The sequence below is a fragment of the Mauremys reevesii genome, linkage group 10 (genome assembly GCF_016161935.1).
Source record: "Mauremys reevesii isolate NIE-2019 linkage group 10, ASM1616193v1, whole genome shotgun sequence".
In the NCBI taxonomy this organism is placed as follows: Eukaryota; Metazoa; Chordata; order Testudines; family Geoemydidae; genus Mauremys; species Mauremys reevesii.
This window is the reverse complement of record NC_052632.1, coordinates 68,505,025-68,523,704: the sequence shown is the minus strand read 5'-3', so window position 1 is coordinate 68,523,704 and position 18,680 is coordinate 68,505,025. Positions and strand designations below refer to the sequence as shown.

The following is an 18,680-nucleotide window of genomic DNA, read 5'->3' as shown; positions in this document are numbered from 1 at the left end:
CATTTTTTTTCAGATTCACAGTTACAAAAATATTTACAACTCTAGATTCAAGCACTTTTAAAGGGATTTGTAAAAAGCATTTTCATCATAGGTTGCTCAAGGAACATCCTTATTTCATCACTCAGGCAATACATATTTGCTTACTTGCTTAAATGTTAGAAGGAAGTCAAAAAAATTCTTGTTAAGGCTTTCTTTAAGATGAGGAGCCACTTCCATCCCAACCTAGATTCAAAGAAAGAGAAAAATTGTATTTGTACCACTTACCATCCTCCTTCAGCTATGAAATAGGAGTTATTAACCAGGCAATAAGATGAAGATACTATAGCAGAGTACTGAACAGAGTGCATTTTGCCCATCGTTATCCCTGCCTCACTAGGAAGTGATATTATGGCCCCATCCACTGAGACGAGAACTGTGCTAGCTACTACTGTGTTTAAACGAGGTTGTTGAGAACAGGTCCTAGTATGGTGTTCATAACCAGTAAGAGAGCACTACAAAAATAAAACCTAGCATTAGCATAACCTGGCATTATAATGTTAGGAAAAGCCAGATTTAAGGCTGCCCTTTGGTGCATCCATTCTTTGCACTGAATGAAGCAGGGGCCCTGTGGAAAAAAATAGTACAGGACCGTGTAATTAAAGACTATTGTAATGCATAAACATGTAGGGGGCTGAATTAAGGGGTCACAGGCAATTTTAACTCTGGCCTTTCCTAATTCTTGAGTGCTTGATTTTGCAACCTAAAATAATGACTTTTTAATGCAGGAGGGTTTTTTTACTGTAATTTCTTTACTATAATTGTTTTTTAGAAAAGAAAGAAGGTAAAAAAATTATGTGCAAGTGTAAGAGAAGAGAAACTGGAATACAAATGACTCATGAAAAAAGCAATAAGTCAGTTATGTTAAAAAAAAAAAAAAAAAACCCAAAAACCAGCTTCTAAGACGCCTCTCCTACACTTTGCTCACCCAAGGCCTGAACATGAGAGGCGCCTGTCACTCCCACTGACTTTGTCAGGAGCTGCAGGTACCCAGCACTCGCCCAGACCAAGCATCTCTAGCTTTTATATTTTGTTTCTATTTGAGTCATATAAGCTTTAGAAAAATACACTGCCCTATGCACTTTCCACAGAGAGAGCTGGTTCTTTGATTCAATTCAACAGCAGAGATACCTCTATACAGTGATGGTGCTGCTTTACAGAGCTTATTTGTACCTGCACTACAGCTTCATTATTTATTCTAAAATTTCAGAGAATGGTCTAGACATCAGTTGTCAGAACCCCACTGATTTTGGGGAAAACTGGGAAACTGAAAGGGTGGGGGAAGGGGATATATGTAGCTGCTACCATCTGACTAGCACAGCCACAGCTTTCAGCACCTATGCAATTGTCTGTTGATCAAACAAGTGGTTGATGGCAACCATTAATACCTTCCAGCACAACAGCAACCCCCATCTCACCTCTGCTCATCCCCCCCAATAGAGTTTAATAATCATCCAGGGTGTCGTGATTATCTCCCAGACAGAAAGAATAATAATGATGAGGAGGGGCTGGTGGCGCACACACCTGGCATTGGGAGAGGGAGAATGGGACACACAAAACTCCTTGGGGAACAACTGGGGGGCAGGGCAGACAGACTCTGGCATCGGGATGAGAATGGGGGACCCTGCTGTTACGAGAGGGGGGTGGGATGGGGATGCACAAAGAGCCCTTACCATAGGGCAGTGGTTCCCAAACTTTAACAACCTGTGAACCTCTTTCACTAAAATGTCAAGTCTAGCGAACCCCTCCTAAAAATGAATATTTCCAGGGATTTTCTCCTTTACCCGAGTATAAATTATAAAAACAGTGATCTTGGAAATATAAAATTTATTTTTATGACATGCTTATTATTTATCATCACAGTATTTTTATTACATTATTTAAAACAGCAACACTCTTCCAAGACCTCACTTTTGTAGCTTGTATCACTTTGACTAAGCCTGTTATAAGACAAGGCTCCTATGTCTCATCAAGGAGCATCAGATGTGAAGCAACATGAAGGTATTTAAGAAGCCAACTCAAAGAGTTCCTCCTACACAAGCATTCAGGGCTTGAGCAGTCCAGGCAAACAATGCACGTTACAACAAAGCTTAAACTTGTTCTTCATAATAATTTTAAAAACAATACTAGCTGCCTATTTAAGTTTAAAAAACAGCAAAAAATATCCACCTCCCTTTCCATTTCTTATAAGGAGTCTTGAAGTTTAAATCTCCTCAGTGTGATAGATATGCTTGCTTCAATCTGCTTAGCTCTTGGACGTCCAGGGGCTCCAGGCTGCTGGCCCCATGCTGCCCGGGGTTCCTAGGAACAGCTCTGTCCGCCATTAGGGAATTTTTTCCCCGAGAACCCCCTGTAACATTTCGCGAACCCCAGTCTGGGAACCACTGCCATAGGAGGAAGAATGGGGATCCTGGAATGGGGGAACACAGAACTCCCTTATGTGGAAAATTGGGAGGACCTTATATGAGGGAAGGAGGGGCACACAGAGCACCTAACATGGAGGGAGGAATGGGGGACCATGGTATGGGAGGAGGGGGATTTAGGGTGCACACAGAAGCCTTGGCAGGCGGTGATTGGAGGGAGTTGCAGCAAGTCCCTGAAATAGAGGGGGAAGGGAGAGTGGCACACAGGGAGCTTATAGGGGAAACCAAGAAGCCGCTAGTGCATGTAATAAGCTCAGCCTACGCAAGATACAAAGTGTGCAACCCCCTAGTTTTTAAAACACGACATAAAATTAACTCTTTTTCATCATGGAACTCATCAAGCCATCCTCCAAAAGCAAATGCTCTCATGGCATCAACAGGGAGACAATGAATTCAAGTAGAATGAAAGCTTGTATGGTACCTCTGAAAAGCCATGCTTTGCACTCACATAGCAGTCTGGAATACCACAAAGCTACAAGCTTTCTTTATGACTCAGTCCCCAATTTTCCTCTTCCCTCAGGAGGGAGTACTGGCAGGACAAGCTTGGAAAATTAGTTTTTAATTACTATGATTATTATAGGCAATTATGCAGCAGGTTTTCAAATTGTGATTATAATGGAAAAGTTATCCTGTCTTGCAATTTTCTAAGAGGAGGAACAGGAACGCTTTTTAGGTCAGAGAAAAGCTGCCACTAATTAAAATCAGGGCCACTCAGAGGATTCAGGGGGCCTGGGGTCTTTGGCAGCAGGGGGCCCCCACTTTGGTGGTAATTCGGTGGCGGGGGGTCCTTCCGCTCTGGGACCCACCACTGAAGTGCCCTGAAAACCTGCGGCAGAGGCCTCCCACCGCTGAATTGCCGCCAAATTGCCTTCCGCTCCAGAGAGGAAGGACCCCCCGCCACCGAATTGCCACCAAAGACCCAGAGCGGAAGAAGCTCCGGGGGCCCCGGCCCCGCGAGAGTTTTCTGGGGCCCCCGGAGTGAGGGAAGGACCCCGCTCCAGGGGCCCCAAAAAACTCTCGTGGCGGCCCCTGCAGGGCCCATGGCAAATTGCCCCCCTCCCACCCTGGGCGGCCCTGATTAAAATCTTCCTTTAGTGGCAAGTGAGGCTGCAGTAAGAGAGAAATATACCATTGATACAAGCTCACTTTAAATAATGTTAAATGGTCGCCTACCCTGCACAGGTACGCTCTTGCATAGACTGCAACCAGTGGATCTCCAATTCCTCTAATCATAGCCGTTAGTCGCGGGAGACATTCTGAAATTCCCCTGTTAAGATTTTTTTAAAAATTAAATGTTGAAGTTTAAGAATTGATCAGAGCACCACAATACATACTATAACTTGAAAGGCTGCATTATTAAATTTACATTGGAGCAAGAATTCGAGGAACCAAGGAAAGTCATACTAGCACGAAGTCTAAGTTAGACGTAAAATGTCACTAGTCCCCCAAGTAACATATTAGACATGAATTATGCTACTTACCCTTAGGAGCAGCCAGGCTATGTACTGGAGAGTTGCAAAGAGCTGGGGGACTGATGGAAGGAAAGAAGCCTTTCCTCTAGACTGGAGAAGCTGGAGCTTCTCTCTGGTTGCAATGCAGTCTCAGGGATGCAGCAGCCCAAAAGCCTCAGAGGCAGTGGATCTATTATGGCCAGGGTATCTCCTAGTCAGTCACAGATCCACTGGCCGCACTTCACTCCCAATTTCACCTGCTATGGTTATAAGGAGGGACTCACCACAGAGCTGTTGCATGCACATCGTGTGGGATGCTAATACTCCTCCTGCCCCTCCAGCACACACCTGCACTGGCACAAGTGGGATCAGGCCCATACTGGGAGGCCCCAAAATAATCAAGCTGTCATTGTAGAGCCATTGAGATTATAGTATTCATTTTAGCAATTAACTAAAAAGGCCCATTAGTCTTGAAGGGCTATTTTTAAAACAATATTGATTCAGTTCTGCTTGGAGCCTATTCCCCGCTGCTTTCCAGGCTCATTGCCTCTGCCTTGTTTCCCCACCTTGCCTTTAGCCTGGTTACTGACCTACCTATTTCTCTCGCTGTGTTACCCTCTCCTTTACCTTCAGCCACCTCCCATCAATTTTGCTTTCCTTTCAGTTTTGTAAACCCCACCCTCCTCCCCCCAAAATGCTTGAACTTCCATTCAGACTACAGTTATGCAAGTGCTCTGAGTGGATGCATCAGTATGTCACCACCTCTGCTAATATTCTACCTTGATAGGATTTGTATCAGGAGCCCAAAGCAATCAATATTGCCTCCTCCAAAAGCACAGAAGATTCCTGCCATTATTGATAATGGAACTTGCATACTTAATTCCCTACATACTACTTTAACATGTACCCATTTGTTGGCTGTCCATATTTATTAACTGCATGTTAGCCTTACGTTTTGGACAGAAACTTGTTGCATTTCAATATTGCTGCTTCCACATAGCTACAACAAAACCAAGTTAAGGAAAAAAATTCCAAGATGTACTCCTTGTAAGAAAAACAAAACTACTCCTGTGACAGACTGAAAATGTCCTGTAATATACTGAGCCAACCTTATGGAATTAAGATAGCCCTAATTCAATAAGGTTTCATTTAAGCCCATTTGGGGTACATGGTATGTACATTAATGTGTTGTTGGGGCAGTAGGGTTGCCAGGTGTCCAGTTTTCGACCGGAACACCCAGTCGAAAAGGGACCCTGGCAGCTCCGGTCAGCACTGCTGACCAGGCTATTAAAAGTCCAGTCAGCAGGGCAGTGGGGCTAAGGCAGGCTCCACAGGGCTTCCAGAAGCAGCGGCATGTCCCCACTCCAGCACCTACACTTCCGTACACTGCCACTGCCCCAAGCTCCAGCTCTGCAGCTCCCATTGGCCAGGAACCGCAGCCAATGGGAGCTGCGGGGAGAGCATCCGCAGACAGGGCAACATGCAGAGCCACCAGGCCGCACCTCCACATAGGAGCCAGAGGACGTGCCACAGCTTCCAGGAACTGCTTGTGGTAAGCACCGTTCAGAGACTGCATCCCTGACCTCCTCCCGCACCCCAGACCTGTGCCCCAGACGTGATCCCCCTCCCATCATCCAAACCACTCGGCCCCAGCCCACAGCACCCTCCTATACCCCAACTCCTCATCCCCAGCCCCACCTCACAGTCTGCACCCTCCATCTAGAGCCCTCACACACCCCATCCCTCTGCTCCAGCCCAGAGCTCCCTCCCACACACCAAACCCCTCAGCCCCCCCTCCTACATCCCAAATCCCTCATGCCTAGCCCACCAGAGGCCTCATCCCCTCCCATACCCCAACACCCCCTGAGCCAGCCCTGTGAAAATAAGTGAGTGAGGGTGGGGAGAGTGAACGACAAAGGGAGGGAGGGAGGAAGGGAGGGAGTAGGGGCGTGGCCTCAGAGAAGGGGCGGGGCTCAGAAGAGGGGCTGGGCAGGGGTATTCGGTTTTGTGCAAATAGAAAGTTGGCAACCCTATGTGGCAGTGTATGTACCTTTTCTAGTAGGGAGGAGGAATGCTAACGTACTTCCTCCATTGTCAACCCTTTGAAGTCAGCCCCTATAGAGAGATGCATATACTGGTTCAAATTGGATTCTCCAGAGACTAATAGACAAAGGAAATACTTTTGGATAAAAGTCTGGGGAGGGGTTAATCCGTCTCCAGCCTTCTTCCTGCTCCAGCAAAAGGACTCCTGGTCCACGCAGGGCCTCAGGCCTTAGGGGAGGATTGTAAAAACTTGGCCTATGAGGCCTCATAAGACTGGGGGCTTGTTCTGAGTCGGGATGCTCTGATGAACTTGTAACTATAAGCAGTGGTGAGCTGAAGCCGATTCGCACCGGTTCACAAGAATCAGTTGTTAAATTTAGAAGCCAGTGTAGAACCGGTTATTAAAGGGGCTTGCAGGTGGGCAAATTCTGGTCCATGGGCCACATCCGGCCCACGGGACTATCCTGTCTGGCCCGCCTGAGCTCCTAGCTGGGGAGGCTCCCCCAGCCCATCCCCCGCTTCCCCCCACTCTCACAGAGCGCCAGTACACCACGCCACTGGCGCCAGCGCTCTGGGCAGCTCTGCAGCTCCTGCCGCTTTGAGCAGCATGGTAAGGAGATTGGGCCGGGGCTGGGAGGAGGGATTGGATAAGGAGCCGGGAGCGGTTGGAGGGGGCGGAGGTTCTGGGGGACTGGGCGGTCAGGGGACAGGGAATGTGGAGGTTGGGTAGACGTGGGAGTTCCGGGGGTCTTTCGGGGTGGTGGTGGATGGGGTCGGGGCAGTGAGGGGACAGGGAGTGGGTCAAGTTGGGTAGGGTGGGAGGGTCTCGGGAGGGAGTGGTCAGGGGACAAGGAGTGGGGGGGGTTGATCGGTTGCAGGTTCTGAGGGGGCCAGTCGGAGGCAGGACATGGGTTGGGGTCGGATGGGGGGGACAGGACAGGCACATGGGGCTTGTACTCACCACGCGGTTCCCTACTGGGTCTTCGGCGGCACTTCAGGGTGTGTGCGCGTGTGTGTGTCTTCACTCGGTCCGGATGAAGGACCTGTCGCCGCAAACCCGGAGCGAGTGAAGACCCCCCTGCCGCCAAAGACCCGGTAGGGAACCAGTTATTAGGATTTTAGGATCTCATCACTGACCGTAAGGATGACCCTTGGATGGGGTATTAAAAGACTGGACTTGCCAGAGCCCATGTGAGAGCTGGGATGAACTCTGGTGAGCTTATTAGTGTGCATGTAAGTTCTTTTATTCTTTTATGCTCTGTAATGCTTCATATCTTAAGAATAAAGTAGGCTTGCTTAGAAAGAGCTGCATGGTAACATCTCTGTAACAATTACATTGTTATCCGTCTCTGAAGAGAGAACAAGCAGGTGTCCCTGTGCAACCTTTCTGTGCTGGAATTACATAGTGAAGGCAGGGGAACTGTGCAACCTGAGACTATCCCAGTCAGGGGGTGGGGGGGAGACACACACACGAGTCTCCACCCAAGGGAGGAAACAGCTGGGGAGCTGACGGCCAAGAGTGGGTGCCATGCCCTTGCTAAGCCACTGAGGGGAAATACAGGTACAGTTGCCCTGAACTGTGACAACTCCCTGACTATGAAATGAATTTCTCTTGGGAACCACATGATAAGGGTATTCTAACACCTAATATCGTTAACTTCACTACTTGTTTTGTGGCTTTTATAAGTTTCCCATTTAGTTTTCAAATACGTCCAGTTTATAGCATGTAAACTCAACTTAATAAACCATCATCACGTGCTGCCACCTCACCACCTCGGCACTCAGCCTACAGAACCACATGATTCAAAGAATTCGAAAAAACTTCAAAGCTCAAAATCCAAACAAAACTAAAGGGGTCAATATAAAAAGGGAGAAGAAAGGGCTGGAAGAAGAAGCTCAACATGGGGTTACCAGAAATTTTGGAAGTTAACAGGTCTGTGTTACCATTAAAACCATATAGACACTTGGATTTCTGATTCAACTACTACACAATTAAGATTTAGTCCAAGTTGGAATTCACTCTCAATGCAAAACCTGGGGCAGGGACTGTCTTGTTGTTCTATTTCTATAGTGCCCAGCACAATGGGGTCCTGGACAGACACTATAGTAACAAAAATGATACAATTATAATAAAACAATTGTGAGCTCCATTTACCTTCCTATTTTGAAGAGAAAAATGGTCCAGCTGTTAGGGTACTAACCTATGTCTTGGGAGATTGAAGTTCAATTTCCTGCTCCACTAAAATCTGACTGTATGACCTGGGTCAAATCACCTAGCCCCTCTGTGCCTCAGTTACTTCCCCATCTGTTAAAAAGATGGTAATAACAGTACTTCACTATCTCACAGGGGTGTTGGTGAAGATAAATACATTAAAGATTGAGAGGTATTCAAACAATGTTGTGATGGGAGGGCATATAAGCACGTAAGATAAACATATTTTCAGACTAGAACCTGAGGTGATAATCATTGTTTAGATTTTCAACATAAACTTCACTACGTTCTCATATTACTTTAATTCCTTTCAAAACTTCAGGCATAATAGTGTACGATTTTGACAGTCAAACTCATTTGAAAAGGATACAATCTGGGAATGAGCTCTCTGATTGAAGCAATCTTGAAGAACCAGTTTAAACAGGTTTCTTTGGCAGTATCATTAACACTTTCTGGAGTAAAATTATCTGTAAAAACAAAGCCAGAGCCAAGCATATTACATTTAGTTCTGAATTAAATTACATTATTACATTTATTTAAAACAGCACATTGAGTATTTCCTTTTAAAAAGAAGTTAAACATACGGTAATGAACTGGACAATGTAATTCTAGGATCTCCTTTCCAGCAATACAGACAACTGCTTGACTGCAAACCCAGAGTGAGCAGCAATGCCGGGTTCCCAGAGCTCCACTTCTATTTTATAGTAATATTGATTTATTTCATTTGGTCTAACTCCTGATGTCAACCCAATAGCTCATAACATATATTGTTAGGTTTCAGAGTAGCAGCCGTGTTAGTCTGTATCCGCAAAAAAAACAGGAGTACTTGTGGCACCTTAAAGACTAACAAATTTATTTAAGCATGAGCTTTCGTGAGCTACAGCATCCGAAGAAGTGAGCTGTAGCTCACGAAAGCTCATGCTTAAATAAATTTGTTAGTCTTTAAGGTGCCACAAGTACTCCTGTTTTTTTAACATATATTGTTGTTATTTTAGAGCTAGACATGTAACTCCTATGAAATTCTCATACGGAAGAGCTGAGAAATAGTGCTCTTTATCGTCCTCTCTGCTTTTGTCCCCTTGCACGCTCCCGCTCCTTATGCTCACCTCCTCTAGGGTTGCCAACTTGCCTCACCCCCACTCCATCCTTTCTCCAAGACCCCACCCCCTCTCATTCCATTCCCCCGTCCCTCCGTCGCTCGCTCTCCCCCACCCTCGCTCAATCACTCATTTTCACTGGGTTGGGGGGCAGTGGGGTAGGGTGCGGCAGGGGTGAGGGCTTCGAGTACGGGCTCTGGGGTGGTGCAGGGGGATGAGGGGTTTATGGTGCAGGAGAGGGGCTCAAGGCTGGGACGGGGGGTTGGTGTGCAGGAGGAAGTTTGGGATGTGGGCTCCCCAGAAGCAGTGACAACTCCCTCCGGCTCCCAAGCGGAGGCACAACCACATGGCTCTGCCCATGCATACAGGCATCGCCCCCTCAGCTCCCACTGGCCACGGTTCCTGGCCAATGGGAGCTGCTGAGCTGGTGCGGGGCAGTGCACAGAGCCCCCATCACTGCCCCTCCACCGAGGAGCCAGGAGATGATGCCGGCAGCTTCCCAGGAGTCGCATGGAGCCTACCTGCACCACCAACTGGACTTTTAATGGCCTGGTCAGCAGTGTTGACCGGAGCCGCCAGGGTCCCTTTTCAGCCAGGCTTTCTGGTCAAAAAAAATCAGACACGGCAACCCTAACCTCCTCCCCTGTAGAAGCCTAAAAATCTCACTTTTTGAGTAGTGGGATTGTGAGAAGAAGTGTTGCCCCCTGTCAACCCTCAAAGAGATAACTGGGGATTCTTAAGAAATTAATACATAACTCTATAGATCGGGCTACAGATTAGCACCACAGATGGGACCCCGATGGGTGCACAGGAACAATCTCCCTACCCAGGATAGGAACTAATTTAACTAATCTCTCAGTCAGAATTTAATGCTAGTCAGAAACACTGCAACTCAGAGAATTCCTCTTTTTCCTCAGTCGTTTCTTTTCTCTGTTTCTTTGTCTCTAGTACACTACTTCTACTTTTCTTAGCTGATTAATAACAGGTACATGAGCTACATCCGCAGATACCTAACCACAAGAAGGCCATGATAACGAATTGACGTATATAATAATAAATTGAAATCACTGATATCCTAACCATTCGGAGGACACTCCAACATTAGTAAGGTGAGGATATACAAATAAGGAAAAAGGGGAAAATCCCCTACTGAATATGCATCAAACATAGTGTCATCAGCATAACACATAAAAGTCGCATCGCAGCTTAGAAGCGGCAGGAGATGTAGTCTTTGGGAGGTGCCAGAATGATGGCCACTGGTAATGAGGGGGAAGGTGAGGGTGATGAGGAAGATGATGGCTAACATGGTATGAGTATATGGATGTGCAGATGTACATTCTGCAGCAACTTTATCTATCTGACTGAGTTGGGTGTTTGTGACTGTGGTAAATATAATAATAAACTATTTGTAAATATAGAGGAGTTCCTATAGTGTGAATGTTGCAACTGTGCACATCGGGGTTCCCAACTATACAATAATTTGAATAATACTGGGTCCGATCTTGGGACAAGAACCTGTCAACCCTCAATACTTGGGGTTTCAGTTGGGCCACTTATCTGTTAAAAGTTCATGGGCCTCAAGCCTTATACTAACTTGCCAGCCTGCTTCTTCATTTCGTCCGGGACATGGCAAATCTCTGCACTGTGGGCCGGAAGCCCCAGGTCTCGGTGCCCCCTGCAGGGCTGGAGCCATGAGTGCCAGCTCACCCTGCTGCAGGGGGAAGCTGGGGTTGCCAGGCCGTTAAAAGTCCAGTCAGCTCCATGCAGCTCCCAGAAACGACACACGTCTCTGCAGCCCCTAGGAGCTGAGGTGATCAGGGAAGCTCCGCGCACTGCCCCCACCCCCAGTGCTGGCTCCGCAGCTCCCATTGGCCAGGAACCATGGCCGATGGGAGACATGGGGGCGGTGCCTGTGGGCACAGGCAGCGCGCACCGCACAGAGTCGCCTGGCCCCTCCGCCTAGGGGCTGGACATGGGGGCCACTTCTGGGAACAGAACAGAGCCAGGACAGGCAGAGAGCCTGCCTTAGCACCATTGCGCGACCGACCGGGAGCCGCCTGAGGTAAGCGCCGGCCAGAGCTCGCACCCTGAACCGCCTGCCCCAGGTCAGAATCCCCTCCCACGCTCAAACTCCCTCCCGGAGCCCACACCTGGAACCTCCTCCTGCACCCCAATCCCAACCCTGAGTCAGCTCCCACACTCCAAATCCCTTGGCCCCAGCCCAGAGCCCCCTCCAGCACCCCAAACCCCTCATCCTCAGGCCCACCCCAGAGCCCACACCCCTAGCAGGAACCCTCGTCCCCTCCCACACCCCAACCCCATGCCCCAGCCTGGATCCCCGTCCCACACCCTGAACCCCTCATTTCTGGCCCCACCCTGGAGCCTAGGGAAAGCCCTGAGCCTCCACACCCCACTCACCCCCACCACGGGGCTGGAGCCATGAGTGCTGGCTCCCCCTGCTGTGGGGGGAGGCCCTGAGCCTCCGTGCCCCCCCACAGGCTGTGTGGGGTCCGCGACTGATTTTTTCTGCATGTCAGTGGCCCTGATAGAAAAAAGGTTCCCCACTCCTGTCTTACAGTATACATGCCTGTAGGGTCCTTGAATTACTGTTGAATATAATAAAAGCAGAATATAAAGCAGTTAATATAATAAAGGCAAGTTAGCCCACTGGGCTACACCCCAAACTTTCTTAACCTGCATACTGAAATCCTGTTGGTTAAAATTAAACTCTCTCAAGTCATTAGGGAGAGAATGTGGTCAAAAAACTGTGACTTGCAGTCACAACTCCTGAGCTCTATTACCAGATAGGACATGAGCCCAGTGTGTGACTTCAGACAAGCCACTGAACTTCTGTGTCTCAATTTACTCATCTAACAGAGATGTTGCCTAGCTTACTTCAGGTGTATAAAAAAAATAATAATTTGCGAAACATCAACCAACATTACCAGAAGCAAAACACCCAGAGTCAAAGTTCTGACCCAACAAGCAAACCTAAAACTTAAGGACCAAGATCTACGAACACATTACACTGAATATGCAGTGTTCCTGACACAGACTGAGGTCTCTGTCTAAGGTCTTACAAATTTACTTGTAAGATTCCCTATAGTTTCATTTTTAAAGTACCCCCAAAACCTGCTGGTTTTACACCATTGGCACACAATACTTTCAAACGGTTTCATCATTACTGACAAAGTTAAAAAAAAAAAAAAAAAAAAAAAAAAAAAGACTTGCTCTGTGTGACAGCTGCATTGCCAAGTATTGTGGGATTCACTCCACATTTCAAGGAAAGGCACTCTTTGACACACTTCAAATTATAATGTTGACAAGGAAATGTCTATATTCCAATGGAGTGTTTAATAATCTAGAAATGGAAGCCTCATAATACCGCCACTGTTAAATTTGAGAGCTGTAGCAAAAAGTGAAAAATCCTTAATCAAATTCAGCTTCATGGGAAATGCTAACTAGTGATGGATAATTCCAGACCCCATCCTTTTGCTGATACCTATATTTGTGCTTATACAAGATGAATACCCTCCACTTCCCTCCCAACAAATCTTGTATACAGAAAGTGGCAATGGACATAGATATATGGGCACTGAATGTGAGTCAATAATGTGATTCTGCTGCAAAAAAGACAAATATTCTGGGAGGTGTTAACAGTAGTGTCACATTTTAGGCCTGGTCTACACTAAGGGGGGGGAGTCGAACTAAGGTACGCAAGTTCAGCTACGCGAATAGCGTAGCTGAACTCGAACTACCTTAGTTCGAAGTACTCACCCGTCCAGACGCCGCGGGATTGAAGTCCGCGGCTCCCCCGTTGACTCCACCACCGCCATTCGCGGTGGAGGAGTTCCGGAGTCGATGGGAGCACGTTCGGAGTTCGAACTATCGCGTCTAGATTAGACGCGATAGTTCAAACTCCAAGAAGTCGAACTCTAACTCTACGTGTTGACCCGGACGGTAAGTATAGACGTATCCTAAGACGTGAGAGGTAATAGTTCTGCTCTATTCAGCATGGGTGAGGCCTCAGCTGGAGCACTGTATCCAATTTTGGGTGCCACGCTTTAAGAAAGATGTGAAAAAACTAGAGAGAGTATAGAGGAGAGCAACAAAAATGATAAGCGGTTTAGAACACCTCTGAGGAAAGGTTGAAAGAACTGGCATGTTTAGCCTACAGAACAGAAGAATGAGTGGGGATCTGATAAAAATACTCAAATCTGTTAAGGGCTGTTATATAGGACAGTGATCAATTGTTTTCTGTGTGCACTAAGGGGAGGACAAGAAATAATCTGCTTAATTTGTAGCAAAGGATATTTAGGTTCGATATTAAGAACAATCTTTCTAACTTTAAGGATAGTTAAGCACTGGAACAGATTAAGTGTGGAGGTTGTGGAAACACTGTCACTGGAGATTATTAAGAAAAGGTTAGACAAACTTCTGTCAGGGATGGCATAGGCATACTTAATCCTGCCTCAACATGGGGGGGGGGGGGAGGAGGAAATGGACTAGACATCTCTTGTGGTCCCTTCCAGCCCTACATTTCTATAATTTCTATGTTGCAGTATTATCCAGCCTCTCTCTCTGGCCTTCCTATCACCATCCAGAATCATCCTGCTTAAAAAGGTGGGGGGAGAGGGAGGAAGGAGAATCTTTGGCACTGAGCTAGGACTTACCAAGTGAAAGGCCCCAAACCTGGAAGTCTTCAGTGCAGATCTCCCACTGGGTCCCAAGATACTTGCAAGACTGTGACCACCCTTGTAGACTGAGTCTGTCCCTGTTACCATTAACTCAAAGCAATCTTAACAGTAATTTGCAGTAAGACTTTATTTGCATAACCACCCCATTTGGAGCTTGCTGTCCGTTTAATTTGCACCCTGATGTTTCACAGTAAACCATTTAAAAAGTGGCATCTCACCAACCTAGTAATCTTAAAAAGCACAGGCACAGTCCTCTCAGGGGAGAAGACTTCATTTCTCTGTTCTGTGTTTGTTTATATTTCAATCTTTGTAACTTACACCTTTTGATGAATCAGCTTTTTGCAGTATATGCAAAGTATTTCAAAGGGCTCTTCTCTGTCTACACAGCTTTAGACAGATATTTCTCACTCCAAGATATGTATAAGTCAATATTAAGCAAGCAGTGGTTGACCTTTGCTTTTTCTTCCCCCAATTTTGTCCACTGGACTTACAATTTTAAAAACAACGGTGAAGGAACAAAGTTCTATCCATAATCTGCATGCCTTTCTGTCAGGAACCAGGAAATACACGTACAAGCAAAAGCATTTTAATGAAATTGACTGGAAGCAGAATTTTCTTTTCCATTTCTACTTATTATTCTGCTGCTGTGCTTGTTGTTGTTCCTCAGAACACTAAGCCTGTGTCGAAATTTTAGAGAAACAGTGCAATTCCCCACCCCCCGCAGCTAGAGGCCTTTTACATAACACAGCATTATGGGAATGTGACGTCTTTATTTCAAGTGTGCTGTAGCTGCCAAGTCAGTTAAGAATAGTGCTAACCCGAACATAGTTGATATTAACACAACCCTCAAAATGCTAATCCCTCAAACTATAGCAAAAAGTCATCACAGAATTAGTGATCTTGAACATCCTGGAAATACACTTTGATCATCTGCTTAAAGTAAAGGCAATGATTACCACTTAAAGGAAAATCAGCTTTGCTGACAGGTTATTTTCTATAATATATTAGTTTCATTAGCAAATGCTGAACAAATTAAATTCATTGCACAAAAGCATTGCAATTGTGCCCTCGCAGATAAACATAACTCAGGTATCTTTCAATGAGCAAGAGCTACACTGTAGTTTGGTTTCCTGGAGGCAGAGAACTCTGGTGCTAAATCAGAAGTTCTAACCTTATTGGAACAGAAAGAATGAGTACAAATACCAATGACTTTGTTCTCATTTCATACAGCTGCTCAAGGCAGGGTTCTGCATAAGAAATTGTGAGTGTGTGTGTATGTTACTGGAAAATTTCATTCCTGATATCATTGCTGGTAGAGATTTCTTTCCAAAATATTTTGACTCTTGCTTCACCCAGAGAGAGCTGTCCTTAGGGGTGGAGTGTTAAATAGCAATGAGAAAAAAGAAAGCTCACCAAAGAAAATATTACTGACTTGTTTCTCACAATGCTACTGGTTTAGTGTTGCAAGCTGTTTGTGATTAAATCAAAAGGTAAATACTTTTATTTTATAACAAAATTTGCAGGGGCTCATCTACAACATGAAAATAACCATATTTAAACATGGTTGTGGCCAAACTGTGGTAATATGGTTTATTTTTTGTCTGTGCAGACAGATAAAACCATGTTATAAGCATGCTGAAAAACTGTAGGAAGCAGCTCAGGATACGAGAGTATGAGGAGGGAAGAGGACAAAAGGTTTTTTTTCTTGTTTTAGGACTGGAGTGAGCGGGAATAATAGTCCTATCCTAGCTGTCTCCCAACTGTTGTCTTCCACTTCCTCCTGCCCTAGAAGTTACGCATCCTCCCTGCCCTACAAACAGACCCTGCTAATGTTCAGAATCATTAAAACTGGAAACGAGTACATTTTACTGTGACAAGTTTTATGTTGGGTTATTTATAGTTGGGAAGTAAACTTATGTAAAGTTGTGGGAGTGATTAAAGTAACCTGTTATGGACATGTTAAAAACTAGGAACAGCAACTAAATCCAAACTCAGCATACACGAGCAGACTGATTTCTTTTCAGAGGACATTAACCAGGTCATATTTTTCTACTGCACCATTGGCTTGGCCCCACTTAAAAACTCTAGTTCTCCCCCATAGGAATTGAGGTATGCACTAAAGTCTTCCCATGTGTTTTTTCTTTTATAAAGCTTGGAAGCAAAACTGAATTTGTTTCAGGATACGTATTGTTGAAATTCCTCACAATCCCAAACCTAACTTGGTAAATATGGTAAATTTACACATCTCTACAAGAAGAATAGCACAAGGCTGGCACAAAGTTACCTGGTAAAGAGCCGCGATTATCCAGACACATGGATAAAATTCTTTCATATACTAGTTTTCCTGCCAAGAAAATAAGAAGTTAATCTTGAGCAAATTGTAAAATGCAAACTGTGAAATAACGATCGTTTTCTACAGGGTCCAGGAATTTCATCTGCAAAGACTTCCTTGAACTGCATTATATTATGCTGCCATCTAGTGAATCTGAGAGATTTGAAGGACTGCACTGAGGATTTTGCATGCTGTAATTTCTCTGGTTTAGTTCCACTAAGAGCAGAGGCAGTGGATAGGTCAGATTATTGACCAGGAAATAACTTTTGGTGCCCCCCTCTTCACCGAGCTGGGATCCTGTATTATTGTTAGCAACTGTCAATAAGTAGAAAAGGACATAAAGGGGAAATAAAACCTGGAAAAACAACTGCAACTGTGTCACAGCACATCCTGTTAAACACCAACAATACGTTCCAAGTTTAAAGGCTGTAATAAATCAGTTCCACACTATTAAAGAAATCCAAGATATTTTTATTAATAATTGTTAATCAATTAGATTAAGTAATTCAGCAAAAACATTTTGATCATTTCATAGTCTATATCTAATTAAATAAAGCTTTTATAGTTCAACTCTTCCACATACAGGAAGAGATGGAATGAAATATTGTTAAGGTTTAGGAAGCCATTAGGTGACAGAGTGATAATTTCCTGAAACATTACGTAACACACTATTTTAACCTAAAATAATAGTTTTAGATTTCAAAGTTTAGAGATCCTGACCTTTCCCATAGTTTTGTTTTAGCCTCTCATTGTTAAACACACAAAGAAAGTGCACCTTTTTCCTTTTGGAGATTTAAAGAAATGTGTTAGATTCTTTTTTAAATAAAACACTTCCATTGCAGCATTGTTTGAAGAATGATGTACCTAATCTAATCTGTCTGTATTACTGTTTGGCTAAATGTTTAACTCACCTACTTTTGGAGTCCTACGCACTAATTATGGAGTGGATAAACAGAGCACCTAATTTAATTAATGAGAATCTCCTTCTTGACCTCAGGAGTCAGATTTCTTCGTGAATTAAAAGAATATGAAAGTATAGTAAGGGAAAATTAAGAGCTTCCCATCTGCCCTGTGTCAAAGGCGGCTCCCGCATCTACAATGGAGCTACGAACTGTGTTGAACTTTGTCCTAGCTAAGCCAGTTTCATATAGTTTAGCCAGTCAGTGAGCTGATGGAGTCAAATCATGTTCAAACTTAGAAATGCCCATCCATACTGCATTAGAAGCTGGCTTAACTGGAATTGTGTTTAAATACTGAGCCCTAATTCTGTTTCCAGCCAACTAAGAACAGGGTCAAATGAGATGGCTCCAGAAGGGAGGCAGGGCATAAGCCACTGAAAAGAGCAATATGCTGCTACTATCTGCAAATCCAAGCATTGGATCTGACTGGGAATATAATGATTTAAAGTTAGTGAAATTACAACTTTACATTTTCCAACTCATCCTAAATTTGCTTACTGTTATGGCCATTAAGCAAACCACCTCCACCACCACCACCTCTTCCCTCCAAGAGCTTTAAGAGAGGGTTATTATTTATACCTCAATAGAGAATCAGGAAGTTTTAAGCATAAAACATTTATATTATCGAATAAGGATTTAAAAAGCAACTGTGTCCAGACAACAATATTTTCCAGTTCTTTTCCTGCTTGCTTAGACTTACATGCAAAGACCAGGCTAATGGCAATCTGTAAGGCATTTCCACAGACTTTAGTGTGGCTGATGAATGTTTCATCATGTTGATAATTCACAAAACCCCAATCTAATATAGGTGCCATATCAATAGATTTACTTGATTTAAAATGCTTTACTGATGGCAAGAGACTACCTAGAGATCTGACCCAGAGAGATGCATCATCTCCAGTTATCCTTGAATTGATATTTCTTTCTTTTTCATTTGTGTGAACATCTACCTGTAAGGCAAAATGAGTATTGAAACTCCACAGAATTAATCTTGTATTTGTTGTGAATGTATCTTCCCTAGGAGAAGACAGCCAACTGAGACAATTGTTTATGTAATAATAAAACATATCCAACTATTTAATCATCTCAATTATTTTGCTCTCTAGGGTCCTTAGTTTTCTACAACTGGTAATTCATACAGCCATAACAAATTATGTTTATCTCATGACTTTACTTTAGTGGCACTCATTGTATTATGGCATATTGCATGTATTTATGATTATTCATCTTTCAAAGTTATTCTGTGAAACAATATATTATCCTGCAACATAATTGATTGTTGGTTTCAGAAGTTAGTTTGATTACTATTACATTTCTAAAACAAGCTGCAAAGTAATGTACTTACTTATTTTTGTTAGGAATCTAAATTAAACATGCTTATTCGTAATATAGGAACACAAAAACAGAAAAATATTCTGAGCCCAAACACA

General features: G+C 44.4%; 1 protein-coding gene across 7 annotated transcripts in view; it reads right to left on the bottom strand.

Moving 5' to 3' along the window:
• Positions 1-18,680, bottom strand: part of VPS35L (VPS35 endosomal protein sorting factor like) — a 113,727-nt gene that overhangs the window by 64,406 nt on the left and 30,641 nt on the right. For 6 of the 7 annotated variants that reach the window (XR_005585554.1, XM_039491952.1, XM_039491954.1 and 3 more), the window contains exons 9-13: positions 16,244-16,303; positions 8,536-8,632; positions 4,863-4,910; positions 3,633-3,726; positions 145-222 (exon numbers count right to left, since the gene is read on the bottom strand). Coding sequence is in view for 6 of the 7 variants with exons in the window: in XM_039491952.1 (XP_039347886.1) it covers positions 145-222; positions 3,633-3,726; positions 4,863-4,910; positions 8,536-8,632; positions 16,244-16,303 (377 nt within the window). In the remaining variant the exon portion in view is untranslated. Of the gene's footprint in view, positions 1-144; positions 223-3,632; positions 3,727-4,862; positions 4,911-8,154; positions 8,513-8,535; positions 8,633-16,243; positions 16,304-18,680 lie in introns of those variants that run through there. The other variant, XM_039491956.1, reaches the window with a different exon arrangement.